The sequence below is a fragment of the Salvia hispanica genome, chromosome 6 (assembly GCF_029641045.1).
Source record: "Salvia hispanica isolate PSC_SH4W2 chromosome 6, Shi_PSC_v1, whole genome shotgun sequence".
Lineage (NCBI taxonomy): Eukaryota > Viridiplantae > Streptophyta > Magnoliopsida > Lamiales > Lamiaceae > Salvia > Salvia hispanica.
In genome coordinates, this window is record NC_142697.1 from 12,274,827 (window position 1) to 12,299,248 (window position 24,422).

Sequence of the window (24,422 nt, forward strand, 5' to 3'; positions counted from 1 at the left end):
TTGAGGAGGGGGCGAAAGAAGGGACCTATTGATGTTGGAAACATGATTTATGTAATATGATTGGTTTCCCATGGTTGTCATTTTCAATGAAAGGAGAAATGATCATGCAATATATGCAAATATTGCTCGAGTATAATGCAATATACAATGCTAGTGGAAAAATAGCACATTCAAAATAAGTTATTCATATGTAAAATATGCAAAATTCGTATGAGTAAAATGCAATATCCAAAGCATAATAATGCAATCCGGGAGTTATAATCATATGAAATTAAATTAAAAATGCCAATGCCATTAAAAAATTAACACATTCAAAATAAGTTATTCATACATAATATGCAAAATTCATATGAATAAAATGCAATATCCAAAGCCTGATAGTGTAATCTGAGAGTTATAATTGTAGTATGAAATTAAAACGACAATATAACTGGGGATTAACACATTCAAAATAAGTTATTTATGAGTAATATGCAAAAATTGTATAAGTAAAAATGCAATACCCAAGACATATGATGCAATATCAGTGTTGTAACAGTAAGTAAATCTCGGGTAAAATTACAAGGGAGGAAATTAGAAAATCAACATAAATTAAGGAAAGAGAATCACCAATATTTTGTTTCATAAAGGAAATAAATAAGTTGTGGAACTGGTATATTATCAAACGTAAAAATTGGAAAACAAAAAAATTATCTTATTAATAAAAATATAATGGCGTGTAATTAGTAATCACATCACAGGGGAGTGTTATATTGTTAACTCATAACTCAATTGCTAACTACAACTAAATAATAGCCATTAGATATTCAAATTAAGGGCTTAGATCATTAATCCCTAAATGTCAATACGATCAACGAAAAACGTCAATAAAGCCATATGATTAATTCCAAAAAATATCAATAGGGGTATTAATGTCAATTAACTACATGTTTAGTTATAATTAACTTTTAAAAGAAATCCCAAAACTTTAAATTCATATAACATATATCAAATTAAAGATAATTTCATAAGGATTCCAACGATATCATACATGCATATGTTCCGACGTCAAAATTTGAAAAAAATGTCGAATTTTTTTATTTTTTTCATACAAGCAGGAATGTCAACATACTATATAAAATATGTCAATATAATACATGTAGAATGTCAATATAAGCAATGGGTTAACATTCTTAAAGCATTGTGTTGATATTCTCAAAGCATTGCGTTGATATTTTCGAAACACTATATTGACATTTTTATGCAAAACCCTAATTTGGCGTCTATTTTTTATCTTTTTTTATTTTATTAATAAAAACTAAAATTACACGTGGCAAATTGTAGACCACACGTTTTCTAAAACCCTATGGCCTTAAATTAGTTGTAGTTAGCAATTAAATGATGAGTTAGCGATTGATCACTCCCCTCACATCACATATATGAAATACAAAACTTACCTCATTCTTAAATATGAAACTGCCGTGGATATCATTATAACTAATTAAAATAACATTACTTTTATACCCTTCAGTGCATATAAATATTATATGTGGCGGTTTCTAATCTACCATGTGGCAGATTATGGCTTGCAATTTTTGATACGACACGATAACACGACACGAATCCGCACGAAATTAGCACGACACGAACACACACGTTCAAGATTTGGGTCATTATTGGGTCGACACAATAAGAAAACGAAGATAATGGGTTGGGTTGGGTCGGGTCGTGTTTGGGTCAGGTTTAGGTTACACGTTAAGAAAAAAAAATTTATTTTTTATTAATTAAAAAATTATTAAACTTTAATTTTTAGTTATTTATGTTGATTAAAAATATTATAATTTAATTTTAATTAATTAAAAAAATATTATACTTTAATTTTAATTAATTAAAAAATATTATACTTTAGTTTTATTAATCAAAATATATTAATTATTTTTTTATGATTTTTAAGAAAATATTATGCTTAGATTTTATTAAAATATATATATTTTTTAATTATTTAATTTTATTTTATAGATTTAATATTATTATACTTTAATTTTATTATTTTGATTAAGAAAATAATTATTTTATTGGTAATTTTTTATTTTATCGTGTAATATCATGTTTAAATCGTATAATAACATCATGTTTTAGTCGTTATCGTGTCGTGTCAAGCTAACTTACTATCATTAATAGAGAGTTGACTTTTTTTTTGGGTACACGATAACACGCACGAACCCGTTGGGTTGGGACACGATAAGAACCCGATAATTTCGGGTTGGGTTGGGTTGGGACACGATTGAGTTGGGTCGATAATGGGTTGACACGATAACGACCCAACACGCACGATTTGATAGCCCTATGGCAGATTGTAGAACATTAGATTTATGTATCTAACGGAAGATAATGGAAGTATCTTAGTATATAAAAGTTAGTTAGCATATTAGCACTCCCCTATATAGGTATATATAAAAGAGGGAACATCATTTTTGGTCCACAAACTTTGACAAAGTATCATTTTAGGTCCGTAAACTTTGAAAATATCATTTGAGGTCTGCCAACTATGAGTTAATATCAATTGAAGTACTTTTGTACTATTTCCAAGTTTTTCTAGACAAAATTACCCTCATTATTTTTAAGGGTATATATTTTTAATAAACTTATCATATACTCATATTTTTTATAAATATTTTTACTATATATTTTTGATGAATTTTCTAAATATAATTAGACCTTCAATATTATCACTTAATTTTGTGACATGCAAGAAAAGATCCTATACAACTTTTTATTATTAAAGAAAAGTTCTTTATTCAATTTTAAAATTCTATAGTATAAAAAATTGAAGAAGCAATTTAACTTGCATGTTACAAAATTAAGTAATAATATTGAATGTCAAAATATATGTAGAAAATTCGTCAAAAATATATTGTAAAGATATTTATAAAAAATATGAGTATATGATAAGTTTATTAAAAATATATACTCTTTAAGGTATTGAGGGTATCTTCGTCCAAAAAACTTGGAAATAGTAAAAAGTACTTCAAATGATATTAATCCATAGTTGATGGACCTCAAATGATATTTTCAAAGTTCACGGATCTAAAATGATACTTTGGCAAAGTTCGTGGACCAAAAAAGATGTTCCCTCTATATAAAATTATATATTGTATAGGAAATCTAATACCGTTATCGTACCGAATCTTTCGGTACGGTATCATACCATACCGAAAACTACGGTATATCGAAAAATCGATATTTTCGGTACGGTAAGTCCGGTATTTCGGTATAAATCCCCAGCCCTACATGGTCCTCATTTGCAAGTGACAAACGTCATAAAACGATGCAAATGAGGATAAACAATGAAAATGGGGACCATGTGACAGAAATTCGAAGTCTTTACAGTGGGGACCAACAATTTCAAGGAATAGTTAAACCCTAAACCCATGGGGACCATTAGGCAAAACCGATGAAAAAACCTAATGTGGGGGGACAAACACCTCGGAATATTTGAAATAAAGAGGGGTAGACACTTACGGGTTTGTCGCCATCTAGTTGTTGGAGAAGCCCTACCCGTTCTCGTTTTTGTCTTACGGGAGAAGAAACGTCGTCTTTCTTCACGTCGTCACCGTTCTCGTCATCGCCATTATGGTCGTTGCCGCCGGAGAATGGAGAAGTGTCGAATTGGGGTAATGGAAAAGTGTAGTGAATTGGGGATTTGACCGAATTGGGAGTGAATTAGAGTAAATTTGGGGGAGGGTTTAGGGTGAAAAAATCATTTTAACACGTCAACACTCACTCAATAGCCACGTCAAATTAAAAAAACACATCATCTCGCTCCATAGCCGGAATACTTGACATGCAAAAACGGCACACGGTTAATAAGTTCATGACTTTGTGTGCTACATTTGTAGTTCATGGGAAAAACCAGAAAATCACAAAAGCTTATGACTTTTGCGGCAATGGTCCCTTAATTAAATAAGAGTCGGTATCAAAGTTAAATAAATTAACGGCTATTTTTATCTTCAATGCGGGAACAATTAAATTTAAAAAATCCTCATATTATATGCAATTTTGGGATTGAAAGGTCTACTGTATTTTGATTATAATATTCTGTTTTGTTTTAAAATAAATTGTTGATTTAATTAAATTAGATATAGCCCAAATAGGTGTAGCTCGTTCCAACTTTTATGAATACTTGATCTAGCCCAATACAACTCAATACAAATGAGATTAAACTAAGAATAATACCTTATTTTTTTTATTAATAAAAAAGGCTCGAGCCGATAAGAGGCGAGCAAAGGTCCGAGACAAGCGGTCAAAAGCTATACCACAAATAACCAAAATAGAAAAAGCAACAACTTAATTAGATACAGAGAAAATCAAAGATCTGGAGTGACCACACTCGCCCATCCCTCATGTTTTTTCTCAACTCGACTCGATTCACGGCAAGGTGCAGGTTCTCAAGGAGTTCATTTGCCTAGGTAAAGAGTTTTCTTCTCCACTCAAAGTACCCACTTCATTTTCCTTCTTCTCATGTTCTCAATCTTGAATCAAATTATTTTTTTAGTTGGACAACGAGAAAAGCCTTGGAAAGAGGTTCTTTAGAGTCTCTTCCCCGTGCCAAAAGCGGGTTTGGGTCTCATTCCCCACTTTTATCTATATGTCCCTTCTAGCCAAGATAATTGCATTTATGGATGAACTCCATAAAAATAATATTCCCTCCATTCCAGAGAAGATGACTCATTCTTTAAGCAGCACGAGATTTTATGTAATTTTATTTTGTGTGTTAGGTTAAGAGCATAAAGTAAGAGAACTTTGAACTATGCTTTCATTGTGGCCTTCAGCTTTTCATTTGGTTGACCTTAACATACCACAATTAAATCTAAAGCTAGAAGGTTATGTAAAATTTTAAGGAGTCAATAATGCGAAACTAAAGGAATGAAGCCCCACTACAACTTTAAGTAAACAAGGACCCAAATTTTAAAACATACGTAAATAGTTAAGGAACCGTTTATAAGTTATTTCTAAAAATGATACAGACCTTTCGTTATTTTAACACAAATATCAACATCATCACGGAAAAAACAAAAATAAATTATGATAACATCTTCAAACTGAACAAAAAAGAGAATATATAAAGCATAACATGGCAGGAAAAATCATGTGTTTCAAGTCAAAAGTTATTGATAGAATGATTAAGATCAATATATATTAAACAACTTAGAAGTTTGAACTTGATCAAGACCAAACAACAATAACAAATATGACTATCACTTAAAAAAAAGGAAAAGAAACAACCACTGATAAAGTTAATGAGTGGAATTTGTGGGTGGGTACTTGCTTAACACTCATTCTAACCTCCTTAATAATCATTAATCAATCAAGTAATCAATAAAGATCCAGTCTCTAAATGGTCAAACATTAACATTATACAACTTCCAAACTATCATTGCTACCAAATTCTATCTTATTATTTTGCACAGTAGGTAGTATCCATGACTTCATGTTCAATTTGCCTTTAGAGAAGTGAAAAATAAAATTGCAGAATATTTCTGAGTGAATGGTGGATTAATATCACAACAACTTCCATTAAGTTATGCCATTTCTGATGCAATAGTTATGTCATTTCTAATGTAAATTAGTTATGAACTAATCATGGAAAGTAAGTAGATAGAGGAAAATATGGCTCAATCTAGCATGTGAATAATCTGATTCATTACAATTTTCATTTGATATGTGAATACTAGTGTGACACAATCTTCCCTAACCATTTTGAATTTGAACATGGACATTTGCATGTCATTTGTTGTTCTAAGTTTGTGTTTGAGTATCATCATTGGAAAAATCAGGGTCAGCAGGCTTGTCCATCAAGGCAGTAATGATCTCCATCTGCGAGGCATTCCTCAAGCTCCGAACGGATGAAGCATAAACCGCGAATTCGGGCTGCAACGAGCTCTCCCTGGCCTTGAGCGCCGCGACCTCCTTCCTCCTCTTATACCTAAACCAGGCCGCCTGGATGAAGCACGCGCCCCACGTCCTCCACTGCTGCGAGTGGAATCTAAACTTATGCTTCAACTGCTTGTTGTGCAGCTTCCTGAACTGAGACGTCACGAACTTCACATCGTCCGCCCCCAGCGCGAACGCCTCCACCTCCGTCATGGCCCTCACCGTTCGCGTCGACGTTGGGAGGAGGACGTTCGGCCGCCTGCACAGACCCCAGCTCAGCAGCTCCTCCCCGCAAAACTCTCCCGATCCTAATTGACAAGAGTTAAAAAAGCCGGTCCTGCCCCCGTTGGTCGTGTAGGAGTCAAGGCGCCCACGGAGGATGAAGAGCATTTCCACAACAGGGTCCCCCTCCCGGACCAGGCAGGTCCCTGGGGTGCACAGGATGGGCTTGAGCCTCTCGCATATCGCATCCAGGCTCAGCTCGTCCACCTCCTCGAACAGGGCAACCTGTTTATTCGTTACGAAATAAAGCAGGAGAGAAAATGATACCACTTAGTTATAAAATAGATAGGAAGGGAAAACTGACTCTGCGAACGAGGTCGAGGCAGAGATGGTGTTTGATGTCACGGCGGAGATCAGGGGGCAGACCTTTGAGAATAGCTTCCTCATCGACACCTCGGGTTGTAACCCATCTATACAGATCATAACTGCGCACCCTCTGCTTCATCTCGTGCGGGAGTTGCCTATGATGCATCCATTTCTCAGTGTCGATCCGTCTAACCCTCCACTCTTCCAACCGCGCAGTTGAAGATTGGAGGTATGCCTGTTGTTCAATAAGTACTTAGTGATCATACAATAAGATTAATAAAAGTGAATCAACTTACTTGCATATTGCCTATGAGCAATGCAAAGAGCACCAATCCAAGAATGGCAATGGCTATGGCAAAATTTATCTCTCCTATATAACTAGTTGTAAGTAGATTCTGTCCAAGAGAGCTGGGAAATGTACAAGTATACAATCAAATCCCAAGATAAGTTTGAGGTTTCATTGACTGATGAATGAAACAGGAGAGCATACCTTAGATTTCTTAGTCCCCACCAAAAACAGTAGGAGTATTTGTTAAGGAAGCTCGACTTGGCAACTCGATGAAGCAGCGCGTCGCCATAGATCCCAAAATCATAAAATTCGGTGCCTGCACCGCACATTACAGTAATATTGCTGGATGCAAACCACCATCTTCTCTCAGGATCACCGGCTGTTTTGCAGTCGAAATACAAGTAGTGACACTTGGGCTGAGCATCGCAGACGCTCTTCCAACACATTTCTTGCCTCTCGATCGACAACAGGTACCAAAGGGAACCAATCACCTGCAATAAATCCAACAATCATCAAACTCTATATTCAACACTCTCTTCTTCTCTAAGCTAGTGGAGTAGTATAAAACTTACATGGCTTGCCAGCATAAAGAGCATGAGATTGAAAGCTGCACCCGCCCAAGCTGCTTCCACCACCACACCAGCAGTCGTGATGATCTTAGACGACAGCGGGAAAACAAGATATAGCCTCAACACAAACTGAACTATGATCGTCACACGGAGCCCATGTTTTGCACCGATCACATTTGAGCCTCTCAGGAATGGGATCACAACCCATATCAATAACTAGGAACACCAATATGTTATCACATATTACTACCCAATAAGAAAAGTTTTTGAGGGGAATTAATCAAATATTACTACCTGTGGAAGAGGCAGAGCGGCTAGTAAATCAAACCAAAAGTCTTTACGAAGATATCTTGAAGCGATCTTTGAGGAGTCGATAACCAGCTCACCCCTCCCAAATATGCGAGAGGAAGGGGCAGTGTAGGCCGTTCTAAACCGGACAAAAATGTGAATGACATAAGATGCATCGAGGATGCAACGAGTGAGTGTGAGGGCTATCTCGAGGGGGATGGATGCTTTCATGCAGGCTTCTTCCTCGACATTGGGCAAGTAGAAGAAGAGAGGGTCCACAAACAGGGATATGAGACATGAGATTAGGAAATATTTATTCCATGCGCTTAGAAAAGTTCCTCGCGGATCAAATATCTTCTTTTGCACTATTTGGTAGTCCTCGGAGAATACTCTCGAAAGTTTCTTCTTGCTGCATTGCATCTCGCCATTGTACTTGCTGGGCCCGGTTTCAATGTCATCCTGAAATCTAAACAATATTCATCTTTTGAAACAGATCATACTGCACACTAAAACAAGATTTGGAATACCTTAGAGATTTCGCGCCCGAGCTGCGCATGATTGTTGAAGAGAAGTAAGAATCAAATACGCTCTCGCTAAAGTTTCACTGACAGCTTCCAAATATAATCTCAACATATAGATATAGCATCTAGTGCATATATATAATGAAGGAGAGTATAACAAGTAAAACAAAATCAAGCATTCAAAAAAGGAGATTGAGACTAATTTCCAAAACATGACAAAATGTTGTTGATTCTCTTGTATCGAATCAATGACATTTCAGTTGACCATCTCTAATACACACCAAGAGCCAGAATATCTGAGTTATGCAATTTAACATATACAAACAAGACAAGGAATCCTATGTTTTGATTAGCAACCATCAAGTAAATGCTATCATTCCTGCAGATCCTTTGATCACTGAATCTCACCGTAGCATTATTACCATCTACAGAGCCTCTGCTTCGGTTACTCAGTGACTGTGCCTACGATTAGCGTTAATATTGAGAGATTACGTTTCAGCCTAAACCAAAGAGAGAACGCGGTAATAGTATACATCCGTTTGTGCATTGAGTAATTGAGGCTCATCTTTGTTTCGATCTAAACCAAAGTGAAGGCACAAAATTCCATAACTTGAAGAAAGAACACAAGTGCAATATTGTATGTATTGTCCATCTTGATATATATAATTACAAAGCACAAAGGGACGACAGCTCGTTTATCAAATCACTTGACGTTTTCAAAGGTTTAAGAAAATTCATATCGAAGGTGAATAACGATTAGGAGTTGGAGTTGAATAACATAATAGAACAAGAAAGCTAAACAAATGAGATTACAATTCATTCCAACCAAAATGCCAAGTGCCAACAAGCGCTCATTGTTAAAACAAAATAACTAGTGGATTACATATTATGAATCACGCAGGCGATTGCAGACACTAGTTGCAACAATGCAGAAGCTGAATACTTGGTTGCAACTTGAGTGTGTAGTTCCACTTCATATCAACTTCACGAAACAGCATGTGCGACACTCTGCTTCACAAATGACTAAAGCTATGATGCAAAGATTTGGCGGCACATCTAAACATGACATGGTTAAAAATGTAAGACTAGGTAAGAAGTAATACCATGATCGATAGTTCGCGGGATCAAAACTGTTTATCTTTTAAATTTTAACGACGGTCTTCAGCAGGACTAACTCGAATAGGTCGACCCTCCAGTTCCTGCCAAGAACAAATTTTGCGGATATGTCAATTAAATAAATCAAGAAAGACTCTATTCAAGAAAGACTAGGATATACTTACTGTGCCATCCAATGACTCAACAGCTCTGTTGACCTCTTCGGCCGAGCTGTAGGTAACAAACCCGAAACCCCTGGATCTACCACTATCTCTATCATATACCACCCTAGCCTCCTGAACATCTCCATGCTCGCTAAACACAGACTCGAGAGCAAGGTTGTCCACATCCCATGAAAGGTTACCCACATAAATCTTGTTGGTATTACCAAATCGTTCACGGCCCCCCCTGGGAGCTCCGAATGAGGAGTTCCCATAGCTTGATCGTTCCCGTCCTCCAAAGGAGCTTTCCCTTTTAGGTGGTGGTGGTCCAGAGTTTACACGCAAAGCTCTGCCCTCAAGTTCCTAAAGGAGAATCAGAAAGAATGATGAAAACCAAGGCTTTGTACGTGCACGAGGAATAGATAATGAGAACAAACCAACAACAAAACAATGTGAACAATCGAATGTAGAAGAGCCATAAAACTTACGTATCCATTGAATTGTTCAACTGCAGCTTCAGCTTCCTCAACCGAAGACATCACCACGAAGGCAAAACCCCGACTTCTTCCCGTAGCCTTGTCATAGATAACCTGAAAAACCTCCCAACTCAAGTTAACAAATTACAATAGCTTTATTATTCTCTTGATACTATTAATTAATACCAGGAAACTATAACTAAAATACAAAACATAACAAGTTTAGAATTTGAGTCCGAAATCTGAAGACTTGCAAACCCCAAAATCGAGTAAAGAATCTCCTCTACGCTAAAACCCACATTGATTTTTGCAGTAAAAATCCTATCTTTTGCATATATACTGTCTGTTTATTGAAGCAAAAATTTGAAATTTATTAGTATAAAATATTGTAGGATTATGTACTCCATAAAAAATGATTTAAATGATTGAGGTAAAATTAGTAATATTGGATGTGATAATTAATAAAAATAAAAAAAAGAAAATGAGAGAAACTGACCTCAACCTCCTCCACACCTCCAGCTTGTTGAAACAAGTCGGCAAGCGCAGCACTGTCAACACTAAAGGGCAAATTCCCGACAAAGAGCTTCAAATCCGGAGTGTCCTCCACCTCAGTCTCAGTCTCAGCCTCAGCGCCGCCCAAGTAGGGGGTTCCCTCCTCCGAGAGAGCCACGTTCCGCGCGAAAATGGAAGCGCGGCTGGTGACGGCAAGAAGGAGTTTTGGGAGGGCTTTGATGGAAGAGGGCGTGAAGAGAGAAGGAACGGAGGAGTGGTGGTGGTGTAGGTGTAGGGAGAGGGTGCGTGGGGTTAAGGATAAGAGATGGGTAGAGGCGGCCATTGGTAGTTGCTACTGTGCAGTGTAGAGATAAGGTTTTTGCTTCTCCTCTTTAACAACTGCAAACACCCTCGCTTTATATATCAACCCTGATGCAACTTGCCGTCCCTCTCTATATTAACCGATTTACTTCAACTAGACTTGCAACTTGCTACTACTCCTACTATTTAATTTCTTTTTCGATATTTAAATTTATGTAATTAAGTTTCAAAAATATCAACACTTTAATATCTCAATATAGTTCCAGATAAGGTTATGGTGTTTTTGACCGTTTATCCTTTAGAAATGGAAAGGGAAAGGGGCTTCCGAGTGTCATCCCTCTATTTTAGCTTATTTGTAAACTTATTTGAATCTTGTTTGATAAAATAAAAGTTCATTAATATTTTGATTTTTTCAATTTTTTTTATTAATTTTAATATTTCAATGTAAAGATATTAACTTTAAATTTTTTGTATTTTCTTTTTTCTAATTGAAAAATCAATACAGATATGGCAAATTTAATTTTTATAAGGAATATTGGTCCCTAAAATCATAAACTTTGGCCTAAATGTGGTATTTTCAAGTAACTTTTAAAATTGGTCTAAAATATTAGTACAAACTTTATATTCTACTTGTTATTTTCCAACGCAACTCAAATAAGATATTTTTGGCTAAAAAATTGTTCTAAGTTGGCAACCGTGAAACATTTACGATATTTTAGACAAGTTTTTAAGTTTGAGGAAAATAGGATGAAAAGCCTCGTAGAAAATTACGTTGATTTAATAGTGTCAAGTATGATAAAAAAAAATGCACGTAAGTTAATTCGAATATGGTAACTAAATTGCAATGGAGCAACAAACAAAATAAAAAGTGTTATTTTAGACCAATATTCCTAAAGGGACCCAAAAACCTAAACCCTAATCCCTTTTTTATAATGTTGTAGTTTTGATTTAATTAAATTTAAAAAGTACTCCCTGTGTCCTACTCAAGATGGCCACATTCTTGAGTGACACGAGATTTTAGAAAGTATTGTTAGGTGGAATAAAATACAGAGGAAAAAGGTAGTTGAAATATTTTAATAAGGAGAGATGAGAGAAGATGTTATTTTCAAAATTGAAAAGTGATCGTCTTAATTAGGACAAATAAAAAAGAAAAGATGGTCATCTCATATGGGACGAAGGAAGATAAAAAAGTTACATCTTCTTCATCTACTTGTCTTCTTTTCAGATACACTCATTTCATTTGGATTGATACTTTCCTGCATCCAAAACTGACGACAATTTGCGTCATTGTGTGGTGTATTTCCTGAGATGCACTCATTTGCATTGATACTAGAAAATGCAATAACGATTTACGCTCGTTGAGGCTTTTACAAGAAAGCAGTTTCTGATGGCAAGTGCAAACTACAGTGCTTGATACAACAGCTAATCATGCCAATAGGTGAGGAAGAAGATTATCACATGTAATATTATTTTTTAAAATTAAATAAATCAAAACAATGCTGGTTTGATTACAAATGACTAGATTCTAATTTGTCACTAGTTTTGATTTTTTATTTTGAAATAGAATTAGAAAAAACCAAAGTTCGTGTATTCGTGTTTGAGGTAAAAAATCAGAAAATATTGAAAGTTCCGTATTTACCAGCAAATAAACCTTAAGTAAAATAGAAATTGAGATTGGTCAGCATTCAAACTGCATAATCAGTCATCTGTCCAAACAAGAAAGCCAGAATTCGTGTTGATACAAACAACTTCTATTGATTTATTCATAGCAGTATTCCATAGCATCAAGTTTCCATCTCTCTGGTAAATAACTCAAAAATGCTGCCAAAATAAACAACAAATAAAGCAAAACAGCCAAAGAGCTACACATCTCAAGTGCAAGAACTTAATCCCACAAGGGAATCAAGAAATATACTGATAAACTTCATGGAATCAAGAAATACTGATAAATCAGATCAAACAAAAACCCTTATCCAAGTTTGTACAGACATACATCCAGATCAACTACAATCATCCAAATCAGACTGAAACAGTGAAACTTAACTCTGGATGAAAACTGCATTATTAACTGATAAAACGACTTTCTATGCTGCAAAATAGTTCAAAACACAGAAACCTTAAAACTAAGTCTCATAACAAGATGGAGGAATCAAATTCTCACCTCAAGAATGACTGCAAAACTAATAACTTATGAATATTTAAGCCATGGCTGCTTTCTTATCTCCTTTCTTGCTACGAGCTGGCTTCTCCTTCCCCACAATCATCCTTGACAGAATATCCGCTTGCTTTGTGTGACCCCCTTCATTCAGATTCTTAATCAAGTCTTTGCAGCTGCTCCAATCACTAACCCCTCCCTTCTCCATAATCTTGCATAGTATTGAATACGCATTGAGAGTCTTCCCAGCAGCAAGGAGAGTGTCCAGAACCTTCTCGCAGCTCAATACATCAATGCTGTAGTCCCTATCCATACCATAATCCAACAACTTCAAGGCAGCAATCGTTTTCCCCTTCTCACACAGAAGGGATAACAGGCTGTCAAAGTCAGGAGCGATGCCACTCTGCATCAGCAGCTCGATTCGGCCGAGGGCTTCCTCAACGTGCCCCCTCATGAGCAAAGCTTCCAATATCTTAAAAATCAAATCTTTATGATCAGTCACCCCTTTCTCCAGCATCGTCTTCATCACCCTGCTCGCAGTCTGCACCCGTCCATCTTCAAACAAGGCGTCCATCAACGACCGATACAGCGAGGAATCGGGACAATGACCATTCTCGATCATGCTATCCAGCACGGCCTTCGCCTCTCCAGGATCCTTCTTTGACAAGTAACTTTCTACAAGCAAATCAAAAGCACTTTTCTCCGAAGCAACCTTCCTCCTAAGCATGATTTTGAGAAGCTCAAATGCAGAATCAGGTGTCCCTTCTTTTGAATGCCCAGAGATAAGGGCATTCAGGGCCACGGGATCCTGGACACCCAATTTCATCAACTGCCGCACAAGGGCTTCAGCCTTGGCAGTCTGGCCATTGCTGCAAAGATACTCAACCATCGGATTGTAAGCACTCGGTTCCATATGCAAAGTACTCTGAGGCCTTAATATGATATCCTTCTCGATGAGCTTGTCCAGCAACTTCACACCTCTATCATATTGACCAGCCTTGCAGCAATTTTCAATGAGAACACCGTAATGCCCTGCTTCCGTTGGAATACTCAGCTTAATCATCGCCTTCAACACATCAACTGCAGCATCCAAATCACCCACCTTGCATTGGCCAAGCATCAGTTTCATGAAAATCGAGTTATCCTTAGGTGGAATGTGCTTCTCCACCATCTCCCTCAACACAGCCCGAGCCTCAGACATCTTCTCTGCATCACAAAGGCCCGGCAACAAGGTTGAATAGGTGACAGCATTTGGCTTAATCCCATATCCCCTCATCTCCTCCACCAACCTCAATGCATCATCCACTCTCTCCACTGCAACATACCCCTTGATCAAAGTTGTATACGTAATCACAGTAGGCTCAATGTTCCTACCTTTCATCTCCACAAAGTACGCCTCTGCCTCCTCCGTTTTCCCAACTCGATTATACCCATTAATCATTGTGTTATACGTGACCACATCCGGCATAATCTCACGCGCCTTCATATCCTCAAAGAACCTATTCGCAGTCTCCACCTTCCCCGAAAGAAAAAATCCCCAAATCAAAACGTTGAAGGTATGCCTAGTTGGCTCAATCCCCTCACTCAACATCTTATTATAATACCTCTTCGCCATCATATACCTCCCCCTACGCATAATCACTTTGAACAGAACGTCATAGCTCTTAATAGTCCGATCCACTCCTAATTCCTCCATTTTCTGAAACAACTTCACACTCTCCTGAACTATACCCGCCTTCCCATAGCTATCAATCATCACAACCCACAAATCCTCATCCCAATTCAAACCTTTTTTGGGCATATCCAGCAGAATGCACCTAGCGTGATTGAGCTTCGAAGACCTCCCGAGAATTTCAATCATCTTGAGATGGCTCTCCCTATCGTGCTGAATAAGATTCGATCTCTCGACCCACCTGAAAAACTGAAGCGCGTGACCCGAGTTCTTGGCGCCGTGCAACACATTGTAAACGAGCTCGTGGTCGAAGCTCGGCACCAGCTGCCGGATTGAGTTCTGGAGGCGGGTCGTCCAGGGTCGATTATCCATCATTCTGCAAATAGTATCCTCTATTTTTTCCGGGTTCTTAGGGCGCCTGAGTTCTCGGAAAGGCGACGCGGGCACCATCGCTTCTGGTGATGAAATTGGATCTGCGGAGATGGGGAGTTGTTCATTTGGGATAGGATTCTCCTGATTTAGGATGGGGGTTTCGTCGTTGGGCGGCGTGGGGGAGCAGAAGAAGGCCGATTTGAAGGAAAACGGGGATGAGAGCCTGACGAGATTGGGATTCAAATGGATCTGCTTGGAAGCAGCTAGAGGCGCCATTTTGCAATCGCCTTGATGAATCAATGGGTACAGGTTGGGTTAGAAAGAGAGAGGGAATGAGGAGGGTTTTGCAGCCATTGTCTGGTTAGGGTTTAAAGACAGACGGCAGTTTTGCTTCAAGCTTTGTTTTCCATTTATTTTTATGTATGTATGACCTTAAATCATGAAATTTGATCTAATTTTTATTAAAAAAAAAATAACCAACTATATTACGTTCGTAAAATTTGGGGAAAAAACTACATTAGCTAAATTTATATAACTAATTGATAAATTGTAAAATTGGGAAAAATGATTACATTAGCTAAATTCGAGAATAATAAATTTTACATGTTACGATAGTACTAATTAATATTATTAGAGGTTCGGATAAATTTTTATTCCTGGTTTTCTTTTCATTTTTACCTTAGAAGTTTTACATCAAACCAATCCAAGGATCTAAATAATGAAAAACTCCTAGCATGAAAACATTTATAAATTTATCCCTGGTTTTCTTTTCATTTTTACCTTAGAAGTTTTACATCAAACCAATCCAAGGATCTAAATAATGAAAAACTCCTAGCATGAAACCATTTATTTTAAGTGATGGTTCATCTTATTATATTCCATCCATTCCATTTAAAGCTAATTATTTTTCTCAACACGAAATTTGAGTGGATGTTGTCAATTTTATGAGGCAATTAATATTTCCTACCTCCTACAAGAATAGACATTTTTCCCGTTTTCTTCGTCTCATAAGAATATATATTTTCTAAGTTTAAAAACTTTTTTCTCTCATAAGGTGGGGCCTATTCTCCACTAATAACACTTTTATTACTTTTTTTCTACTAATTGTGCATTAAATTCGAAACTCTTACTTTATCAATTGGACTTTAAAACCCGTGTCCAACCAAAAGTGCATATTCTTATAGGACGGGACGGATGGAGTAATAAAATTATAAAACAAGTTTAGTTCCCCTATAATCACTTCAACCACAAGCAAAAAACGATGAAGTAGTATAAGAGGTATTGATCCCACGAGGACTCCAATTGAGGCATGAGAGGTACCCACGCGAAGATCTTTCGAATATGAAGACAATGTTGATCTTTTAAGATCGTTTAGTAATCATCTCTGATAGCCGATTACTGTTTATATTCTGATCTTTAGCCCTTTCGCTCATGAGTCTGTAATTTACTTTAATAATAAGATTAAAAGAATATAATTTGATTCTTATAAGTTGGACATCTAAAAAACAAATTAAGATATAGAGATGGATTAGGAACCGTATAAAGAATATAATCAAAATCGCGAACCGTAGGATAACAAAATTATGATTTAGTTCAAACAACTGACTGTTCGGTTAATTGATTAACAATATAGTATTTAAAATTAAATACTTTCATTAGGCCTTTTGGATCACTTATGGGCCATAGACTCATATGAGTTAGGCCCAACTACAAATTTATCAATATATAAAATGAGAGTCGTGGAGAAATTAATAAAAGTGCCACTTAAAAGTAATTTAGGCGGGAAAATGAGCAAATACTCTTGACATGTGATCTTATTCGAGATAAGACATTTTTTTAATGTTTTGTGCCGTTCCCCTTTTCAAGACGCTGTACAGACTACTTCTTTCATCCCTAAGAGTCACGCTTATTCATTTCAGTCCGTCCTCAGGTAAGAGTCACATTTTATTTTTACCATAAATAATAAGTAGGTCTCACATTCCACCAACTCATTTCACTAACATTTTATTATAAAACCAATATAAAAAAAGTGGGTCCCAAATTTCATAACTTTTTCAACCAATTTTTCTTTACATTTCTTAAAACTCGTGTCCGGTCAAAGTGTGACTCTTAATCGGGGATGAAGGGAGTACAGGAATTACATTTTCAAGACGTTGTACATTTTTTATACATTGGAGGCTTACACCGAAAGTTTTCAACTACGATTATAAGTAGCACTTTGTGGAATATGCATTTATTAAGAAAAATGAATCTACCATTACCAACTTTGGAGGAATCGGAGGTAGACGGCTTTGAAGGAATGGTGGTAGAGGTCGACGGCTTTGGAATTTTGGATAAATTGGAAGGAAAGTAGGGCGGAAGACGAGTAGGGAAAATCAGGCTGCTCAACGCCAGCTTCAGGGAAATGGCAACCGGCATTGACGGACGCAGCACAGGCCAAGCCATCACTAGAGAAGGAGCCAGGAGGGGTCGGAAGAAAAAGTCATTTCTAATTAATTTTCCCGGTCCTCCTTTGCCGCCGGTGTGGTCGGTCGACCCTTCCGACCCCTCTCCACCGTGCATCAGGGTGGAGAAGAGAACAAACGATGGCTGGTGGCTGTGAGTGTGACAATAAACCGAGAGAGAAGCAGTTCAATGTTTTTAAAATGTGGAATTGCAGATTTGGAAATGGCGAGAAGCATGGAAGGAAGGAGAAGATGTGTTGGGAATTGGGATCATAATTCTTTTTAAGAAAACCACTTATTATTTCTCTTGGACGTTGTGCACAGCTACAGTAACTTGAAAAATGAAAATATATGTGGAGAATTGGAAATAGATCGATCGTATGCTGTTGCGCCATTTCTACGCAAACAAGTTAATAATTATTTAAAAAATATTTAGTTTAAATTTTTTATTTTCTAACTTAAATATTTATTTATGAATTTATATTTAAATATTTTTAAACTAATTTTATAAATTCTTATTATATTTATCAATAATTCAAAACAAAAATCAATAGATGAAATAAAATTATCATTACTATAACAAACATTATAAATATAATTACGGCTTTTAATTAATCTATAAATCTTTTTAGCTATCATCCATTTTAGGTAAAGGAGTAGGCCCAATTATTTACCCCCATTTTATACCAAATTATAATTGAAACGACGTCTTCTCCATCTATTCTTTCCGCCGGAGCTGAGCTCTCCCTCTTACTCTCCTTCTCTCTCGTATATTCTTTCAACTGTTATTCTCTATCTCTTTTATTTTCGGCAAAGAGTGAAGTGAAGAATTGCGTGGAGATCTGTCACTTGGCGTCAAGGCGGAGCTCCGTGGGGTCGAAGTGGAGTTGCGCCGGATCTCAGAGGTCCATAAATGGAGTTTCAGGCAGCTCTCGGCAGACGACGGTGGGGTCGGTCGACCCCACCTGGGTCCGGCAGTGGTTCCATTCACAAAACTGATGTGTTTTGAGTGTGTAATAAAAATATGTTGTAGTGGATATTGGGTCCCACTTTTAATACTTTTTTACTTACTTTGTAGGCATTTTTTATTAGTTTATTCTAATTGGGACTCTTAAAGCGGGACGTCCAAAATTGATCAAACAGGACTCTTAAAGCGGGACGAAGGGAGTATGCCAAAACGATTGAAGTGGTGCATCAGTATAGGAGTCATGCTTGTATGAAGTACAAGGTTCGAATCCCTTTGGAGGCGATTTTTTGAAAAAAAATGTCTTACAATTGAAAAAAACCGGTCCAACCAGCCAGTGGTTGTGGTCCAACCGGCTGGTCCGGTCCAATTTTTAAACTCAGCAGATGGCGATTGGTTAGGTATGAAGTTAACACCCATTTATTTCAAGTAGTGAATTACATAAATGGTACCTGATCTTTCACTTTCGCACATAAATGGTACCTGATCTTTATTTTATATCGTTTTTGGTACCCCATGACAAAAATAACCCTGGGTAGCAAATATGTGATTTATTTGTTATGGAGGATATTTTTGGAAATGTCAATTAAATAGAACCAAATATGTGATTATTTTTTTTCTTCTTTTCTTATTTATTTTTTACTTCTTGAGTGAACTACAAAAATAGTCCCTGGACTATGCATTTATCTTGCCAATGAACCTTGGACTTTAAAAATATCCCCAGACAATCCTGGACTAAGCGCTTATCTTGAAAATGGTCCTTTTTCACTGTTTCGTGACGAAAATACCCTTTTGGGGGGTTTTGGGAGGTTTGGGAAATTTGGTCTTTTTACATTTTAAATCTGATATTATTTTTGTGATGTACTAAATATGATATTATTTCAAAAATTATCATTCTTCTTTCCTTTTGCCATCCTTCACTTTGTTTCTTTATTTCAATATTAGATTTATTTTTTATAAAATTAAATTTTAAATTTCAATTTTTAAATATCAATAAAAATTTTTAATTATTAAAATTACTATTAAATAACAAATTAATAGTTTTAATCAATATTTGATAGTGTCTAATATTTAATCAGTAAGGTACGCAGCCGCCTTAGTTTTAATCAATAATTACTAGTTTTAATCATAAATAGATCATATAACACGATTTATTCTGAAATAAATATGCATCTAATGTATAGGAGAATTTGACTAAAAATACTATGAAGTTGACTACAAAATTGATACTACTAAAAATTTGATATAGGAGAATTTTTGTTGAAATTTTCTAGTTAATTTTGATTGTTTTCAAAATTAATAAACGAAAATTATATTAGTCTTACGTTAGATGCATATTTATTCGGAATAAATCGTGTTATATGATCTATTTATGATTAAAACTAAGGTGCCGTCGTACCTTATTGATTAAATATTAGACGCTATCAAATATTGATTAAAATATTAATCTGTTATTTAATAGTAATTTTAATAATTAAAAAAAATTATTGATATTTAAGAATCGAAATTTAAAATTTAATTTTATAAAATTAAATCTAATATTGAAATAAAGAAACAAAGTGAAGAATGACAAAATGGAAGAAGAATGATAATTTTGAAATAATATCAGATTTAGTACATAACTGAAATAATATCAGATTTAAAATGTAAAAAGACCAAATTGCCCAATCCCCCCCCCCCAAAGGGTATTTTCGTCACGAAACAGTGAAAAAGGACCATTTTCGAGATAAACGCTTAGTCCAGGGTTGTCTGGGGATATTTTTAAAGTCCAGGGTTCACTAGCGAGATAAACGCATAGTCCAAGGACTATTTTTGTAGTTCACTCTTTCTTCTTTAGTTTATTCTTCTTTCTTTCTTTTTTTTCATTTTCTTCTTCTTTTTTAGTATTTATCTTCCTTTCTTCTTTCTTTTTTCTAATTAGTTTATGTTTCCTCTTTTTTCTTTTCTCTTCTTTTTCTTCTTTCTTTTTAGTGTTTTATACATACATCTAATTACATTCATAATATAAATCAATAACAAAACACCTAATTAAATTAAGAGCGAACTGCACCAGAGGGCCCTAACTTTTCGACTTGTTTCACCGGATACCCCTAACTTTAAAAAATCCCACCAGAGGTATCTAACAAAATATATAATCACAAACCTTGTGTTTTTTGCCATTTTTCGGGCGAAAATGCCCAAATTGGCTGAAGGGCAATTTAGTCTCTTTACGAACAAAACCTGCATTATTCTGCAGCCCTATTCTGCACAGCTACTTACTGCAATGCAAGCAGATGTTAAAAAAGCATAGACTCTATTTTTCCATTCTCCTATTTTCTTTCTTATTCTCTCTCCTCTCTAGTAATTTTTGTTCTTATTCTCCTTGTGAACCCCAAGCATCACCATACTCAACTCGACCTTCTTACTTCTTCTGTTTGTTTTTTGTAAGTTGTAAAGTTTGCGATTTTCCTTTCCCTTTAGACTGGTAGATTTTAGACTGGTAGATTGATTGGCGGCAGGGAGTTAGGGGTTTTATTTGCAATTGTGTTTGGTAGGGTTACGATGGTATCCACATTTTAGGGGATTTCATTTGAGCGAGCAATAGTGATTTGTCGTTGATGTTTTTTTGAATATCATTCAAATTAATTTGCAATTCTTGGTTGAATTTTATTTTGGCAAGTCAAGTCAGGTTTTGTAGGGTTACAGCCGGGCTTCTGGAATTTTATTTTGCAATTCTTTGTTGAATTTTATGGTTGTTGGGAGTTGGGCATCTGGAATAATGATTTAATGTTTTCTGCTATATTTCGGCGACATTGCAATGCTGATCTGGAATTTGTAATGTTGAATTGAATTCAGGTCGTGTTGCAATGTCTTCATCTCCTCAGTCTTTCGGGTCAAGCTTCAATTGGAATTGGCCTCGTCCCGAAATTGTGAATTGTAACCACGATCTTGAGGCTGAGCTTGTGACATCTAGGACGGCTGCTAACCCGGGTAGACGTTACTATCGCTGTCCAATATGGAAGGTTAAAATCATGTATTTTTTTCGTTTTTCCATTATTTTTGTTGGCAGAAAGTTTAATGACAAAGTAGTATGCAGGAAGATGATTGCAAGTTTTTTCGATGGGTTGACGCGGATCTATCCCCAAGCCAAGACAGTTACTTTCAGATAGTGAAACTTGAACGAGACCAATTCGAATCTGAGCTTAGAGCCAAATCGCTACTTGAAGGTGTTCTGCAAGAGAAATTGCGCATGAAAACCGATGATTTTGAAGCCTTGAAGTTACAACTGGCCATGAAAACTGAAGAGTGTGAAGCATTGACACTACAAATTACTAAGACAACAACTACTTCCCGAAAGTTAAAGATCATAATCTTGTTGTTATGCTTTGTAATTTTTCTACTGTTATAAGCTATGTTGTGTTTTCTAACAAATGACGAATGAAGTTACAGGAAGTTAAGTATTGTACTATGACTTCAATCTAAATCATGATTGAAGTTTTTCAAGAATGACTGAAATCACGAATGAAGTTACGAAACTATGACTGAAATTACAAACTATGTCCTCAATTGAAAAAACCCCGACAAAATAGAGTAAGTACTCTATCACATGCCATCAAAATATATCATCAATGCCACCAAAATACTAGTGTAATTTGCTACAAATCACTGCCACAAAAATTAACCAAAATACTAGTGTAATTTGCTACAAATCACTGCCACAAAAAATAACCAAAATACTAGAGTAATTTGCTACAAATCACTTCCACAAAAATTAACCAAAATACTAGAGTAATTTTCTACAAAGCACTGCCACAAAATATATCATCATCGTTAACATACATATCATATAATCACTGCCACAAAATATTAACCAAATCCAAAAACCACTAGTTTTGTGACATACGAACACTGAAACCATCCCAAACAAACACCAAGTTTTTAGAGCAGGTAAGACAGTCAATCTTGATCACCGCGGCGGCCACATCGCTGAGGATGAGTCCTGGCCGTGGGCCGCTGAGGCTGAGTCCTGGCCCTGGTCCGAGTGCTAGGTCCCGGATCCGAATCATTAGGCTGTAATAATATATATCAGAAGTGAGCGTACGAGTGGACAATATAGCTGTAGATGCTTATAGTACCTGTTGGCATTGGCGATTGTTTGACGATTCAGGCAAAGTACTCTCACCACTCTCACGCGACCCAACCTCAGACCGAGCATCTGTCCGAGGATCATTGCTGCATGTCCTCCTATTATGACCTTCCCTGACCGCAACGACGACATTTCATCACGAAGGTTCGTCGTAGTGACTCACCTCCGTCCGCATGAAGACGAATCTGGGGCTCCTCACCCCTCAGTTTCTTCGGACTACCACGCTGTCACTTTGACCTCGGGGGCGCCAGTTCCAAATAACCGTAAGAACTCTTCGGCCAGTTGTCCACCCCATTGATTGGGTAAAGGACATTCTCGTACAGCATGATCATTGTTGACCTCAAATAATAACAGGAGACGTATCGCATCACATCCTCGCCATTCTTGTTGATTGTTGCAATAGCATGAGTGCATGGGATTCCGGTTAGCTGCCACAATCTGCAAGAGCATGTAAAAGAGGACATGTTGACAACATATTGGCCAGACGGCCCTGTTACTTGGTACGAAGACTCTCCATTCCATGTAGCCCTCCATGATGAAGCCCGCGAGTACCACTTATCCACAATCTCCTTGATAACAGGAGGGACTGTGTGGTCGTAGCTTTTGATCCACTGGCCTCTGACTCGTTCGAATGTCCTCCAACATGCTGATAATTGTTTTCTCTCGAGCCAATGCAACCTTCGAATTGAATGTCTCACAGATGTTGTTTAGGAGCACATCACAACAAGTATGTGGAGAGAAAAATGTCTTCACCCACTCTTCTTTGGGAGCAACTCCAGAAAGCCAATGATGTGCTTGTGGATACTCGGTCTGCAAAGCATCCATCTTATCCACATAATGTTCGATGGTAGTACTCGCGACAATCTCCCACAATCGCTCTTTAAAATTTTTCCCGACGAACCTCTTCTTGAAATTTTTGTATATGTGCTGAACACAGAATCGATGCTCGCTCTGTGGGAATTCCTCAACAATCACCTTTGCAAGACCCTACCCATCGAATGGAACACAAACATTAGCACAAAATCACATTGACCATACATAATGTATTAATAAAATCACATAAAAAAATAATTCACAACCGAAGTACATTATATAATAGTGAAATCACAGTGGCCATACCTTTTGTTGGTCAAACATAAACACAAATCGTGGGCCATTTGCATGCAATTCAAGGTCCTTAGACAAGTATTTCACGAACCACTTCCACTGGACATAACTCTCGGCCTCAGTCACGGCCCAAGCAATCGGCCACCAGCCATTGTTGGGATCAATTCTCATTGTTGTCATGAGCTGTCCTTTGTACATTCCTCATAAGAAACAAGCATTGAAGAATATAATTGGCCGACATAACAACTTCCATCCCTTTTTCAATGGACCTAGACAGCAGTAGAACCTGAGGAATCTCGGACCCACGGCGCCAGGATCCCTCGAACTCTCATACTCTATATGTACGCTGGAATCAGGGTGCATCCGCTCCAGTTCGGCTTTGTAGTAGAACAAGTTTCGATATTGGGTAGCTGCAAAGCCGAAAATGCCGTCCAGTGCGTGCTCTCTGGCCCGATATGCCTTCATCCTACCTATCTTCAGCCCAAAATCTTCATCCACACATTGTCCTATAGCTGCAAGTGGAATGTGAGGGTTGGCTTTGATCTTTTCCATGCAACGCTCGCCTAGCCACTTTGCCGTCAGCCACTTCTGATCCAATACTTGGGAGCATGTGTGCGTGTGATCGCGTTGCATATTCATCACCACATAATCATGGCCGTTGTGTGATTCGAGCTTCCTCAAGTAAACATACCATTCACAGCCTTGCCATCTACAAATCGCACGAAGTTTGTCGCCGTCATTTCTTTTCACGTGCACCCGCCTTCTGGACATTATTGCGTACTGCCTCAACACGTCATAGAAAAAATCTCTATGCTTAAAAACATGACCAGGCTTCCACAACGGAAGCTCATTAGGAAGGAGCTTGAACG

General features: G+C 36.9%; 3 protein-coding genes and 1 pseudogene across 6 annotated transcripts; all 4 read right to left on the minus strand.

The window, feature by feature from the left end:
- Window positions 1–5,638: 5,638 nt before the first annotated feature.
- On the minus strand, window positions 5,639–8,816 carry LOC125205799 (protein CNGC15b-like). Its single transcript, XM_048104927.2, has 7 exons — window positions 8,175–8,816; window positions 7,654–8,113; window positions 7,363–7,575; window positions 6,992–7,281; window positions 6,798–6,909; window positions 6,500–6,736; window positions 5,639–6,420 (listed from the first exon to the last, which is right to left on the minus strand). The coding sequence occupies exons 1-7, from the start codon at window positions 8,201–8,203 to the stop codon at window positions 5,779–5,781; spliced, it is 1,983 nt and encodes a 660-aa protein (XP_047960884.1). The 5' UTR covers window positions 8,204–8,816; the 3' UTR covers window positions 5,639–5,778.
- A 148-nt stretch (window positions 8,817–8,964) lies between these two features.
- LOC125205800 (RNA-binding protein CP29B, chloroplastic-like) lies at window positions 8,965–10,820 on the minus strand. 3 transcript variants are annotated; one of them, XM_048104931.2, is made up of 5 exons: window positions 10,397–10,820; window positions 9,913–10,014; window positions 9,449–9,787; window positions 9,272–9,367; window positions 8,965–9,191 (listed from the first exon to the last, which is right to left on the minus strand). In XM_048104931.2, exons 1-4 carry the CDS (start codon window positions 10,733–10,735, stop codon window positions 9,317–9,319), a joined length of 831 nt encoding a protein of 276 aa, XP_047960888.1. In that variant the 5' UTR covers window positions 10,736–10,820; the 3' UTR covers window positions 8,965–9,191; window positions 9,272–9,316. The 3 variants fall into 3 exon arrangements, with proteins under 3 accessions (XP_047960888.1, XP_047960887.1, XP_047960885.1); XM_048104930.2 differs by having other exon boundaries at window positions 8,965–9,197; XM_048104928.2 differs by having other exon boundaries at window positions 8,965–9,176; window positions 10,397–10,819.
- A 1,816-nt stretch (window positions 10,821–12,636) lies between these two features.
- On the minus strand, window positions 12,637–15,303 carry LOC125205798 (Tetratricopeptide repeat (TPR)-like superfamily protein). Of its 2 annotated transcripts, XM_089061723.1 has the most exons (2): window positions 13,036–15,303; window positions 12,637–12,743 (listed from the first exon to the last, which is right to left on the minus strand). In XM_089061723.1, exons 1-2 carry the CDS (start codon window positions 15,186–15,188, stop codon window positions 12,683–12,685), a joined length of 2,214 nt encoding a protein of 737 aa, XP_088917849.1. In that variant the 5' UTR covers window positions 15,189–15,303; the 3' UTR covers window positions 12,637–12,682. The 2 variants fall into 2 exon arrangements, with proteins under 2 accessions (XP_088917849.1, XP_047960883.1); XM_048104926.2 differs by having other exon boundaries at window positions 12,637–15,303.
- Window positions 15,304–22,256: 6,953 nt separating this feature from the next.
- LOC148923236 (uncharacterized) lies at window positions 22,257–23,267 on the minus strand (annotated as a pseudogene).
- Between the last annotated feature and the right edge of the window lie 1,155 nt (window positions 23,268–24,422).

What these genes read in the sequence shown, in the direction of transcription:
- LOC125205798 (XM_048104926.2), bottom strand. Translation starts at nt 15,188, where the DNA reads ATGGCGCCTCTAGCTGCTTCCAAGCAGATCCATTTGAATCCCAATCTC.
- LOC125205799 (XM_048104927.2), bottom strand. Translation starts at nt 8,203, where the DNA reads ATGCGCAGCTCGGGCGCGAAATCTCTAAG. An exon ending in TCGGGCGCGAAATCTCTAAG is followed by an intron (nt 8,114 to 8,174) that starts GTATTCCAAATC and finishes AATATTGTTTAG; the next exon opens with ATTTCAGGATGACATTGAAA. An exon ending in TGGGGACTAAGAAATCTAAG is followed by an intron (nt 6,910 to 6,991) that starts GTATGCTCTCCT and finishes TACATTTCCCAG; the next exon opens with CTCTCTTGGACAGAATCTAC.
- LOC125205800 (XM_048104931.2), bottom strand. Translation starts at nt 10,735, where the DNA reads ATGGCCGCCTCTACCCATCTCTTATCCTTAACCCCACGCACCCTCTCC. An exon ending in TTGAACAATTCAATGGATAC is followed by an intron (nt 9,788 to 9,912) that starts GTAAGTTTTATG and finishes ATTCTCCTTTAG; the next exon opens with GAACTTGAGGGCAGAGCTTT. An exon ending in TTGAGTCATTGGATGGCACA is followed by an intron (nt 9,368 to 9,448) that starts GTAAGTATATCC and finishes TGTTCTTGGCAG; the next exon opens with GAACTGGAGGGTCGACCTAT.